The sequence below is a fragment of the Corvus kubaryi genome, unplaced genomic scaffold (assembly GCF_017639235.1).
Source record: "Corvus kubaryi isolate FWS band 111438036 unplaced genomic scaffold, C.kubaryi_AGA036_p1.0 37232, whole genome shotgun sequence".
Classification (NCBI taxonomy): Eukaryota; Metazoa; Chordata; class Aves; order Passeriformes; family Corvidae; genus Corvus; species Corvus kubaryi.
The window spans coordinates 4,993,169-5,005,361 of record NW_024581066.1 but is presented as its reverse complement, the minus strand read 5'-3'; the positions used below and the strand labels follow the sequence as shown (position 1 = coordinate 5,005,361).

General features: G+C 37.9%; 1 protein-coding gene across 6 annotated transcripts in view; it reads right to left on the bottom strand.

The window, feature by feature from the left end:
• CNST (consortin, connexin sorting protein) overlaps window positions 1-12,193 on the bottom strand; it is a 49,718-nt gene that overhangs the window by 28,087 nt on the left and 9,438 nt on the right. For 4 of the 6 annotated variants that reach the window (XM_042023036.1, XM_042023031.1, XM_042023033.1 and 1 more), the window contains one exon: window positions 7,196-7,633. In XM_042023036.1, coding sequence (XP_041878970.1) covers window positions 7,196-7,633 — 438 coding nt within the window. Of the gene's footprint in view, window positions 1-7,195; window positions 7,634-7,858; window positions 7,878-10,140; window positions 10,157-12,193 lie in introns of those variants that run through there. The other 2 variants (XM_042023035.1, XM_042023034.1) reach the window with 2 other exon arrangements.

Below are 12,193 nucleotides of genomic sequence, written 5' to 3'. Positions count from 1 at the left end.
GCTCTAGCCTGCTGTTCCAGCCTGCTGTTCCTGAGAGTCCGGGATCGGCTGCCCAGGGGTTTGTGAAGCCTTTGTTCCATCCCTTCCCGGGATCCCAGGGCACCAGAGCCGCGGGTTTCCCGAGCTCGCTCCGGAGCGCCCCCTGCAGCCGCGGGGGAACCATCGCACCTGCCCTGCTCACCGGGAGCCGCCAGCGCCCCTGCCGGCTGCGAGCGGAACTGCACCCGAGGGGAAATAGCCTGACAGCCGAGAAGGCTGGGACTAGGTTTGTGATTGCTGTTACTGCCATAGTTGTTGTTGTTTTGTTTGACTGGTTATATACATATATATATATATAGTAAAGAACTGTTATTCCTATTTCCCACATCTTCGCCTAAAGGCTCTTGATTTCAAAATATAATAACTTGGAGGGAAAAGGGGTTATATCTGCCACTTCAAGGGGGCCTCTGCCTTCCTTAGCAGACACCTGTCTTTCAAAACCGAGACAAGGACAGAAAGAAGCAGATGATGACAGTGTGAGATTTGATTGTAGGAGAGAGATGTCTAAGGGGGCTGTCCTGCTGAGTGAAAAGGAAGACCCCTCTAGATAGCTGGATTGTTTGAGAGTCCAGGGAATGAGCCAGTAGTGCTGATCTATGTTGGTAACAATGACACAAGGATGTGTAAACTGAATTTTAGATTTCAGAACTTGCTAAACAGAAAACTAGGTTCTCAATTTTACAATCTCAATCTACATTTCCTGGCAGTTTCCTGTTGTCTCCAGTTTTATAGAAGTCAAAAAAAGTCAGGCATTCAAGAATAATGCAAAACATAACAGTGTAAGAACATTACATGAAAAAAACTTTCTGGGTGCAAATCCCACATCTTATTGTTAGAAATTCAAAACCTGTTGTGTATTTTGATCATGAATATGACAGTTATGAGAAAATGTTAAATGAGATTAAGGAAGAAGTGTAGAGTAGTAGTACTGACAGCAGTAGTGGGAGAAATCAACTACCCATATACTGACTGGATCGGTTTCTAACAAAGATCACAGAATAAAAGCAATAAATTACAGCTTCCTACAAAACACAGTCTTAGGAGCAACCAGAAAACTACAGCTGATTCCAACAGTTAATAAACTTCTTTTTTTTTCTCCATAAAACATTGAATTTGACACACTTGCATAAGACTGAACTTTAAAAAAATCCCATAATTATTTAAAACGATTTAGAGAATTAGGCCACAGAAATGTGCACAATAAACTCCAATAAACTCAAGTTATGATGAGTATTGTTCCCCAGCTACACCCATCTCCTGAAGACCATGTTATCATTTGAAAGACAGAAAGGTGAGGGCACTGTTTCAAGTACCTTTGTGTCCTCAGCTTGGGCACTCGGTTTCAGACCCCCCCACCGTGTTCATGGCCCCTGAAACTCAATAGTGATGATTCAGGTTTAGGATTTAGGGCCCAAGAAAGGTTTAAGATTTAGGGGCTAAGAAAATAGATTGTCCATGGAAGGCTCCACCATTTTACTATTGATTATTTTAAACTCTTTATTAAATAAACTATCCAGTTCAGGAGTACTAAATCTCTGTGGGTGGCTATTTTCACAGGGCTGACTGCCAGAAAAAACATGGGTGTAACGTAACATTGCTTTTTCAATATTAATGCACATCTCTGATTTTCCGGTATTTATTTGGGCTTCCTGTGGGCCAAAAGCAACAGGAGACATAACTAGATGCAAGATACAAAGCAGGAAATACTTCTAGAGATGGAATTAAGGCTGTCTTTAAAAATACAGCTTCCTGTTTAGCACATTATCATGAAACCAGAAAAGAGGGTCCTCATGTTCTGGCAAACCTTTTCTCTCAGAAAAACAACCACAGAAACCAAATGTCACTTCAAACTGCACTTTATTAAGCAGTTAATAATCACCTGTCATATCAAAACATGAACATGGACTGCAACATGCTCAACAGCAACTATCATGAAAAACCTTAATTTTAATGTTATCATGATATTGTTGCTAACATGTCCTTTATAAATTGCATTCTTATTCCTACATATAGTTGAGCTGTCACTCAGAATCAAATTCTGCCCTGAAATTTCTTCTCTCATTCCAAAAGAAAGGCCTTATAGTTATTTGGGTTAATTCAACCTTGTTTGATTTTCAACACAAGATAATACTTGTATTTTAGTAGCACTACAACAAAGAGCTTTTATTGTAACACTTAGTAATGCTATTTCATCATAAAGATGTGATGGGCTAGGATCCCTATTTATTTTTTTCTCTCCATTCTTGAAAACAGCACACAATACTACTTTTTCCAGGAATCAATCTTACTGTCCAAAGCAGATAATTTTTTTTTCTAACTAGATACTGGTATCTTACATATATTTCTGACTTTTTAATAAGGAAGGAGTAAGTTTTTTTACTTTATAAAGCAATGATACTTACTCCACCCTAGAATGGAACCAAAGCCTTTACGAAAATGTATGTGGAAAGACACAGAAGACATCAGTGGCCAGGGCACTCAGTAGGCCCATGGCAAAGAGCCGGATCCAAGTTTTTCTTCTGCCAGGCTCACAAATGTTTCAGCTGACACCTTCTATGCCCAGCTGGGTGTGCCAATGTTTCCCAAGACATGGAGAGAAGCAAACTTTCTCTCAATTTCTGAAACAGTTCACAGAAGCAGCCCCAAGTTTGCCTAAAACTTATCAAATTTTGACGCACTTCGTGAATAAAACCCCACATTTTTCAGTGCGTCTCAGGTTTTTTTTCTTCTTTGTCTGTACTGCAAGTATATGAAATGAAGATGCTCTTGCTACCTGCCTGAGAATGAATCAGAGGTGCAAGTATGAGGGATTTGCTATCAAAATAAAATTATGGATGTTGCCCTCAGTTTTTTATGTGAATTTGAATTTTCATACTCAGTAGCACTAGCTTAAGACACCAGGAACAGAAGTTTCTAGTACAGAAAACATATGGCAATATCTTTTTTTAAACATCCTTTGGTACTCAATACCAAATGAAAGCTGTTTCAGACTGATTCATTCAGGAACTATTGAGGAAAAAAGAAAAAAGACCAGCAAGTATTTAAAACCCATTCATTTTTAAAAGAGCTCTTGAGATAAAAGTGTTGGTGGTAAAGATATAACTTTGTCATAGGTTAGCAAGCATAGTCCCGGAAGGGACGTCCTTGCTAAGGGGTGCTTACAGTTTCCTCTGGGAACTGACAGAACCTATCAGCGGCCAGTTTGAATATGGACAATTCTCTAAGCCACTTAAAGTTGTGACCACCTCTGTGATCCACATTTAAGAATAGGCAAACTCCCCCTCCAAGCTCTCTCTCGTTTCCGGCGCTGGCACAGGTGGCTGCGGGCCCCGTGTGGGGGCCAGCGGGCCCGGCCAGGCTCTGCTTGGGCCAGGCCGGGCCGGGCCACGGCCATCCTGAAGCCATGGACCTGTTCCAGCCATGGAACCCCCCCCACTGCCTTGCCGTGGGCAGCCGGAGCGGCTCGGCTCTCCCCCCTCTCCACTGTGATAAGAAAAAATTCAACATTCCAGCTGCAAAGCTGCAAGGCCGAGGTGAGATTAACCCTTTTATTGCTGTGAAGAGCTGAAAACCTGAGGGAAGAGAGAGAGGAGATGCTTAAAGCTGAAATTCTGTTGTGAAGCTATGATATATCAGAGTATCCTGTTGTAATTTCATGAAGATATGGGGGGTGGAGTGTTCAGCTCGTAAGCAAAAGCACCTGCGCTGAGATAGGCAGATGCTGACGCAGCTGTAATTTCATGAGAAGTTTGGACAGGGAGAGATGAACCAGATGAGGACTTTTGCTCCAAATGGGAAAGGAGAAAACCTCAGTCCCTAGAGATGCTCCCAGAGACAGTCCTAAAGATGAAGATGATGAAGACCCTTTGCTCCCAGGGAAGGAGAAGGGCCTCTGTTTTTGTTTCTGAACGGCTCAACCTTAAAATTATACCCCAAAAAACTTCAAGAGTGGACCCTCGAAAGCAGTTGCGGGAAAAGCTGCAAGTCGGGGGAAGGGACTCACACGCAGGTAGAGAGACTCCTCTTCCTAAATGGACTGAACGATATTTGGAAGTGGGCGGCTGTCTCGTTGTGATAATGTTTTCATAGCATGAGCAAGAAGAGACTTCTCTTTCTAAATGGACTGAACAAGGTTATTATGGAAGTGGTAAACAGACTGAACATCTCAAGGGTTGTCTTTTCACATTGTCAGTGGGAGAAGGGAGTAAGGTGGGGGGAGGAGGAGAGTTCTGAAGGTGGTATAATTTTTTTTTTTCCCTTCTTTTAGGTCTGTTAATAAGCTTCTTTATATTCTTTCAAGTTTGGTGCCTGTTTTGCATTTCTCCTAATTCTTATCTCACAGCAGATAAACAGTAATGAGTATTTTGGACCAAACCACTACAAACTTTAACTGAGCAAGCCCAAAATCTTGTTTTGTTTGGCACAGAACCCTAAGTAACGTACATTACTTGAATTTTCACATAATCTATCTTATATTAATATATTTTATTTGCTTCAACACCAAATCCATCCCAAACACTCCACTTTCTTCCTTCTTCCACCTTCAAGCTGCTTTAAGAAATAAGTGGAATAATTTACAGAAAAAGCATATTTTGCAGAATTACCTTGGGCAGAAAAGATTGAGTGCAGGTTACCATGCTATACCATGTTAAGGAATCCTATAATGATTTTACAACATGAAGTTACCAGTTATGCCAGGACTGACCTTTTGAAAAAAGATGAACTCATTTTCAGAGAACGTGGATAATCTGAAGTCCATATTTACAAAAATATATTGAAACAGATTAAATATAATGAATCACTATGTCTACCACACTTAAAGTTAGTACAATTAATTACAAGGAATAACATTATGAATAATCACCAAAGTTTAAATTCTTCAGTTGAAATGTACATCAATTCTTTGGTCAACAGTCCTCTCTAACCAGACATAATTATAGTACATTCAAAACTACGATGAGTATACAAAAAGAATGTGAGAAAAAATTGGGCTCTAGAAGCTATAGACTTGTCAATCCACTCTAATAAGTCTCCTGCAGCATCACAAGGGCTAAAAGGAGGTGCTTTTTCAAACAATAAATAGATGAAATCCAGGAACTACTTACTCCAGGACACCAAAATGGATGCAAAAAGCAACTGTAAGTCAGGTGACAAATTCACTCTAAAGTATTACAGTCTACCAGTTTCCACTTGGGAAAGTCCTGAGATTACTGCAGATGGCAAGCAGAACATGGAAGCAAATGACTACATGTTTGCCTTGTCCTTATACTCTCACCTACAAATACTCTGTTGGCCTCTGTCAGGGGAAGCATTTGGACCTGATGGATCTTCAACTAGATACAGTGATTCTTAATCTTGCATTTCAGTCTACTGATAGCAGAAGCTAGGATCATTTTAGCTTCAACACCTTCCGAGCATATACAGACAGATAATAATCAAACTTATAACTGCTTATTCTTTACAAACAACTATTTAGAGGGTTTCAAACACATTGCAAGTGTGAGTACTTGCTTCTTCTTCTAAAGTAAAAACATGTTGAGAGTGAAAGACTGGCGTCTCTAATGATCACCAATATTCTGCTGAGTCGCAAGTAAACAAAAATGATTAAAATGTAATTTTCCATATTCCTCATAAATTGCTTTAGTCACTTGCAAGAAGAGGAATATGAACAATAAGCTTTTTAAGTCAAATGTCATTTTTTCTAGAATGGCAACATTTAACAGTAATCCTAACAGGTGTGCTTATAGGGAAAAAGATTCATAAATCTCTTCCTCAGTTATGAATCCAAGTAACTCATCCATGATTTCTCAACAGTTTAAAATAATTTTTTTTAAAAAATCACAACATACATGCCATGCAAGTATTTAGTTTGATATTCCAGCTTGCTTGTGTAGTGCTCTGCTGTCACCCACTCAGGAATCTTCCACTCTAGTTTGATTATTCTCTCCTTTAACTCTGAGTTGGTATAAAGACAAGAAAGCTAGTTTGGATCTTTAATGTAGAGGGTGTAATGAGATATTCAGGAATCATTTAAAATGGCTAGTGCTGGAAATTAAATGGAAGATTGCCACTAAAATAATGACATTTGCAACATCAAGATATTGTGACACAGTCAGCTGCATTTTGTGAAAACAGAAGAATCATCAAGTGAGAGTATTGAAAATGCTAAATGTATATTTTTCTTTTCTAGATTTTGCCTATTTGTACAAGATATGGAATGCAAGGCTTCCTTCCTTTCCTGTCTTCACCTATTCTATAATCCCTTAAAATCATAATCAGTTTTCAAATTAGGTCACAAAAGACTTGCCATTTATGAGGAAAACTGTATTTTAAAATTATTTATTTTAAAATGCATGGAATAAAAGCACACGTGAATCAGCTGTGCTTTCAAAGAAAGCTATGCATGAAACATACTGATTTTAATTAATATATACAGCACTATGACACATAAGCTTTAGGATGTATGGCAAAAACCTAATATAACCCATCATGTTACAGTAAATCCTACTCCTTCAAAAAGGGATGAAGGATCTCAAAAAAGAACATGCAATAAACATTAACATTTTCCTTATCCAACTCATATCCAAAAGATCTAAAGAAAAAGTAACATTGAAAATTGGTAAGAACACATTTTTTAAATTTGTCACCCAAAACACACAACCTAGGACGATCTGGTAAGCTTTGAAAAATGTAAGTAAATTTTACAACAGCAGGCCAAGATCAAACTATGTGGTACTCATAACAAGATTCCAAATCTTGACATGAGATCAAGACACCAAAATCTTGCACTCAACCATGATGTTCAAATGAACAAAACCATAATGCCAGAATTTCTGTCTATTTTGATTTGGAAGCCAGCCCCATTTCCATACTGACACTGTGTACCTCCCCCTACCTGCGTTTATTTGATGTGTTACATTTGCTACATAGCCACTGTTTAAATACAGAAGGTGAAAACATTTAGAGTTGAATCTGATTGAAGACTATTAGGAGTTCTGGAAAAAAAAAGTAAACAAACCAAAAAGCTGCCAAACCTTTAGTGAAATGCTAAAAATAATTAGTACAACAACTAAATTATATTTCTTATTAATTCACAGACCTAAACTACAGTGTTACTTCTGAAGTAAACAGAACAAAAAAAATGTAAATGAAGTACCTTTAGATTTTTTACTGGAGCTTCTTTTGCTTCTTGGACTTCTTTTTCCACCTGGCTGTTTTTCTGTAATGGGCTTTTCCTCCAGCTGAGGGTCCATATGGACATTTACAGATCTTCTCTCAGTCTCACTTTCCTTACAGCTTGGGATCCAGTCTCCACTGTCCATATTCTCATTATTATTGATGTTATCCTGTTCACCTTTATCCTGTCGTCCCATAGCAATGCTACTACTGGTCAGAACTTCATTCCCATCACTGTCAAGTTGATTTTCATTTTCATCAGCTGAAGGAATCAAATGAGATACCAAACTTTCTACCCTATAGTTAGCAGGAACACTGTCCTTTGAGTCTATTTGCAGATCATTTGGTGGAAAGTCTCTGTCATCCATTAGAGCGTTACTTGTTGAACCACTTAATCTCCTTCCAGATATTTTTAGACCTAAAATATAAAACGGAACAAAGCATTTATAATATGCATACTATAATAGATAAATAATGCTAATGCCAGCCAATAAAGATTCACATTAGCCAAGTGATACAGCTTTTCTGTATGGGGAGTTTCTTTCATTCATTGACCCATTTAAAGTCTTAAAGCCAGGGATATTTACATACAAAAAAAATCTAGAAAGTTATTTTTTTATCCAATTATAATTGTTCCAGTTACCTGAGCAAAAGCACAGCTGATCTTTACAGCAGTGCTCCCAGTGTTACAGCTGAGGAAATGAGAAAAACAAAAAGATAAACAGAAGCCACCCCATGTCCCCCTCCCCCCCCCCTTTAAATCCATGGCTAAAACAAAAGCATTGTTGTCACATAAGATCATAGTTTGCCTGAAATAAAAATAAACCAGGGAGGAATAAAAGTAGAACAACCCTTAATTCTGTCAGTGATAGTATCAGATCAAACTTGCAGATAGATTAACTGCGTTATAAGAATTAGATGGAAGTAGAACCTGCTTACTGACTCAATTGTCACATTATTTTCAAGAAAACATTCAACATGTCTTCAGTATACACAGAAGCAGATGGTTTGTTGATAAAAAACCTAATCCCCCACCTACCCTCAGCAGGAGTCAATTTTCCCTTTTTGTGAAGATGCAACTCCAATCAATGCTGCAATTAGACACATTCATGGGAACAAAGAAAGAGTAACTTAACAGAAGACCTACATGTTACAGGATCATTATTGTATCTGCTCCTATCTTTAGCCTTTAGAAGCACGGCAATACTGCTGTTCAATTTAGCAACAATATACCTGAAATACAGCTCCATTATGAACATCTCACTAGATTTAGTTCACATTTTAAATAGTGCAGCCAAGAATCAGCAAGCACTCTTGTATTACAGAAGAGCTTAGGTAAGCCTCCTACAGCAGCTACCTATACTTTCCTTCAAATGAAAATACGTTTTAGGCTACCTGTTTTCAACAGGCTTTCTTAACTCTTGGCATACACAAGTTGAGTAAATTAAATACACACTTGCTAAATATGCAAGATAATCTTTCATTTTAGTTGCTAGAAGAATTAAAATTGCAGACAAATGGAAAAAAAAAATCAAAAGAATATGTAGGCTTTCCTTCATACACAGAAACATATTTCTGGTAAAGATTACTGAAGAGATTTTCCCCAAATCATTCCTTCATAAACTTTGTACCTGCAAAAAGGACTGAGAAAAAAAAAGAAAAGAAAAACAAAAGATCACTCCTGCTTTAGGGATAAGAAGGAGGATTTAGGGAGCTACAGGCTGCTCTGCCTCACCTCAGTCCTTGGAAGGTAATACAGCAAGTTAGCCCAGAAAGCATTTTCAAATACATGAAGGATAAGAAGGTCATCAGGAGCAGTCAGCATGGATTTATGATGGGTAAGTGGTGCTTCTACAAAGAGCTGACTTGCTCAGCAGAGGAAAGGGGAGTAATGGATGCGATTCCCTGTGACTGTGGTGAGGCTTTTCACACTGTCTCCAATAATATGCTCACAGACAACCATACAAAGCACAGGCCTGATTAAAGAGACAGTGAGGAGTTCCAGAGAAGCACACAGAGGGCAACAAGCCACCACTAGCTGGGCAACACAAAAACAAAAGCCAGCACCACCCAGGACAACTCCATCTCTGCTTCCAACCTGAAGAACTTGCTAACCACTTCCAGCCATACCAGTCTAACAAAAATTACAGCCTACCCTAAAACATACAAGCAGCACCAGGGAAGGGTTAGACTGGACATTAGGAAGCATTTCTTTACTAAGGGTGTGGTCAAACACTGGAACAGGCTTCCTAGAGAGGCGGTCAGTGCCCCAAGCCCGTCTACGAGGCACTTGGACAATGCTCTTTACAACATACTTTAACTTTCGGTCAGTCCTGAGTTGCTCAGGTATTTGGACTAGGTGATAACTGTAGGTCCCTTCCAATGGAAATATTCTATCCCAGACTAGAAGAATAATGCATTATACATTAGAGATGTAAGTTGCATTTTCCTTTGTCAGCCACATTAGATGATAATCGGTTTTCCTTGAACACCAGAAAGACAAAGGGAACTCTAGAGGAGATACTGAGAAGTTATCTGGAGAATGCATCTGTTCTCTAGACGGATGCTCCTTAATCAAGCCATTTTCTCTCAAAGAAAGTTAAACACAAAACAAAAGGTTAAGGGGAGAACAAAACTTTAATCAGACCAGAAAGAATCAGAACTAGAAGGTATTGTGATAGACACCCACACTACAGTTATGTTGATTTATTGATAACTGTTCTAAAGCACTAAAAAAATAATCCCAAACATGACGTTATATTTGAAAGGTTCAGATTTTACTCTTTCTGCCATATGAAATAATAACTACTGCTGCTTTCCCTAGCTCATCGATCAAATGATGTATCAAAAGAGGTTGAAGTAAATTGCCCAAACCCAATACGGAATTAGTTTTAACAGCAATAATTAAAAATCAGGATGTCCTACCACCACTGTCTTGCTTCTGTCCGTAGAAAACAGTTTATCCTTTCAACAGCCAGCAATGGGAAAGAGAAATATGAATGCATTTGAACAAGGCATTTCCTATTTGATTGTGAAAAATGAGAAAAGATGCTTGTGACAAGTGATATTTTCTGTAGAGGAAGCTAACATTCTGATGGAAAATGTTAACTCACTTCCTCTGAACATTTGGCTAAAATGATAGTCTGTTTCTAGCTGAGAAGCTGGAGAGCACAACATTTCTTGGTTTATTGCCTGAAACTCAGTATTTCTCCAAATAAAAGTAGCCCTGAAAATCTATTCCTTTCTACAACCCTTAGGACTCCTTAGAGAATGAAAATCCAAAAAGAGCTAGTTCAAAGAATTTAGAACAGGCTTGCCCTTGATCTTTTAAATGGATTTCCCCTCCCACCCAGATGAAACTTTTTACCTTCTTCATTTTTCAGTGCTGCTATTTGCAGTTTCTTTTGAGTTCACCAAGGCACTAGGCAGGTATCAAAGTGAATCTAAATCCTGTGAGAATGAACTCTAGCTCTGTCTAAAAACACACATAGAAACACTTATTTATAAACAAAAATGGAATTTAAATCCCTCATGATTTAAACTATATTTAAAAGGCCATTAACCTGCAGTTCCTGTATTTACTGTTTTGCCACTAAATTGAATCGTAAACACAAACAACATGTTTAAAAACAATGTTTGTTTCTTCATAGGCCCATCTGTCCTCCCTTCACTGGTTGCTCAAAATTGAAATAAAAACTAACACTGAACAGAACTGTGCTGACCTTTGTTAAAAGGTACCAGTGAATAAATGTGCTTCAGTTGCCACACAGATTCATACAGTTGGCACATGTTATCATGGAGATTATAGCACAAATGAAAAATAAAATGGAAAATATTTGCCAAGTGGCTAAAAGACAAAGTCTGTATTGAAGAAATTAGTTGCATGCTTGTTTGCTTTAGGACAAACAGTATGTACATTAGAGAAATGGCCCTCACTTGTATTTTAGGTCAAATTCAGTTTTAAAAGGCCCATGCTCATCAGTGTTCTCTATCATGTACTTCATACAACTTAATAGAATTTTGACAACTTTTTCAGTTGCTCGCTTTTTTCCATCTATCCTTATTATGGAAATATAACCTTAAATACAGCTGTTTGGATTGTGTTTTTTGAATTAAAAAAAAAAATGTAGTAAGAAAGTAAGTAAAAAAGTTTCATCTGACCTGGCACAGATGAAATTTGAAGAGGACATTAAAACAAAACCAAACCACAAACACCACCAGCCCCCCTAAACCCTCATACTAACACAGCTCCTTCATCCTGGACAGCTGGGGGTGGTTTGTGAATGTTTCCTGAACATACAGTGTAGTATTTCATTTACTGATCTAGGCCATATCTTACAGAACAATCAAGATCATAACATTGTTTCTTCTAACATTCAAAAAGTTACATCAAATTGGTTTTTTATTCCATTTGATTACCTTCATATATAGCTCCTATGCCAAAGACACTATTTTCCCTCTCTCATTCTCATGCCATTTAATTATTCGGTGTTAATTAAAGAGATTTAAGTCTTTTAATTCTTTGAAAGTCAGCTTCCCCACTCTATTACCCACACTGCTCTATTCAAAGTGAATGGGCATTTCAGATGGTTCCCAGTGTTGCTTCTATGCGATATTTTCATTAACTTCGATGATAAACCATAATAGCTGTATAAAGTCTGCAGTTAAAAGCAGTTATAAGCATTTTTGACGATTTAATTAAAAATTAATTATAGCAATAAGCACTCCAAAAGGAATAACATAAAATTCACTGAGATAAACAGAATATCCCCAACCTTTTGGAATGAATAAAGCACATCTATATGCAATAGGAATTAACCAGTTTGTTATGATGAAAACCATCTCAAAGAGATACCAAATAGAAAACTGACCATGAGTCCAAGCTTTCTTCTTCTCCCAAGATATAATACAGCAAGTGTTACATGCACAAGAGAATTCATTATGTCCTGCCAGGCACTAATCAATTACAATCGGGAGC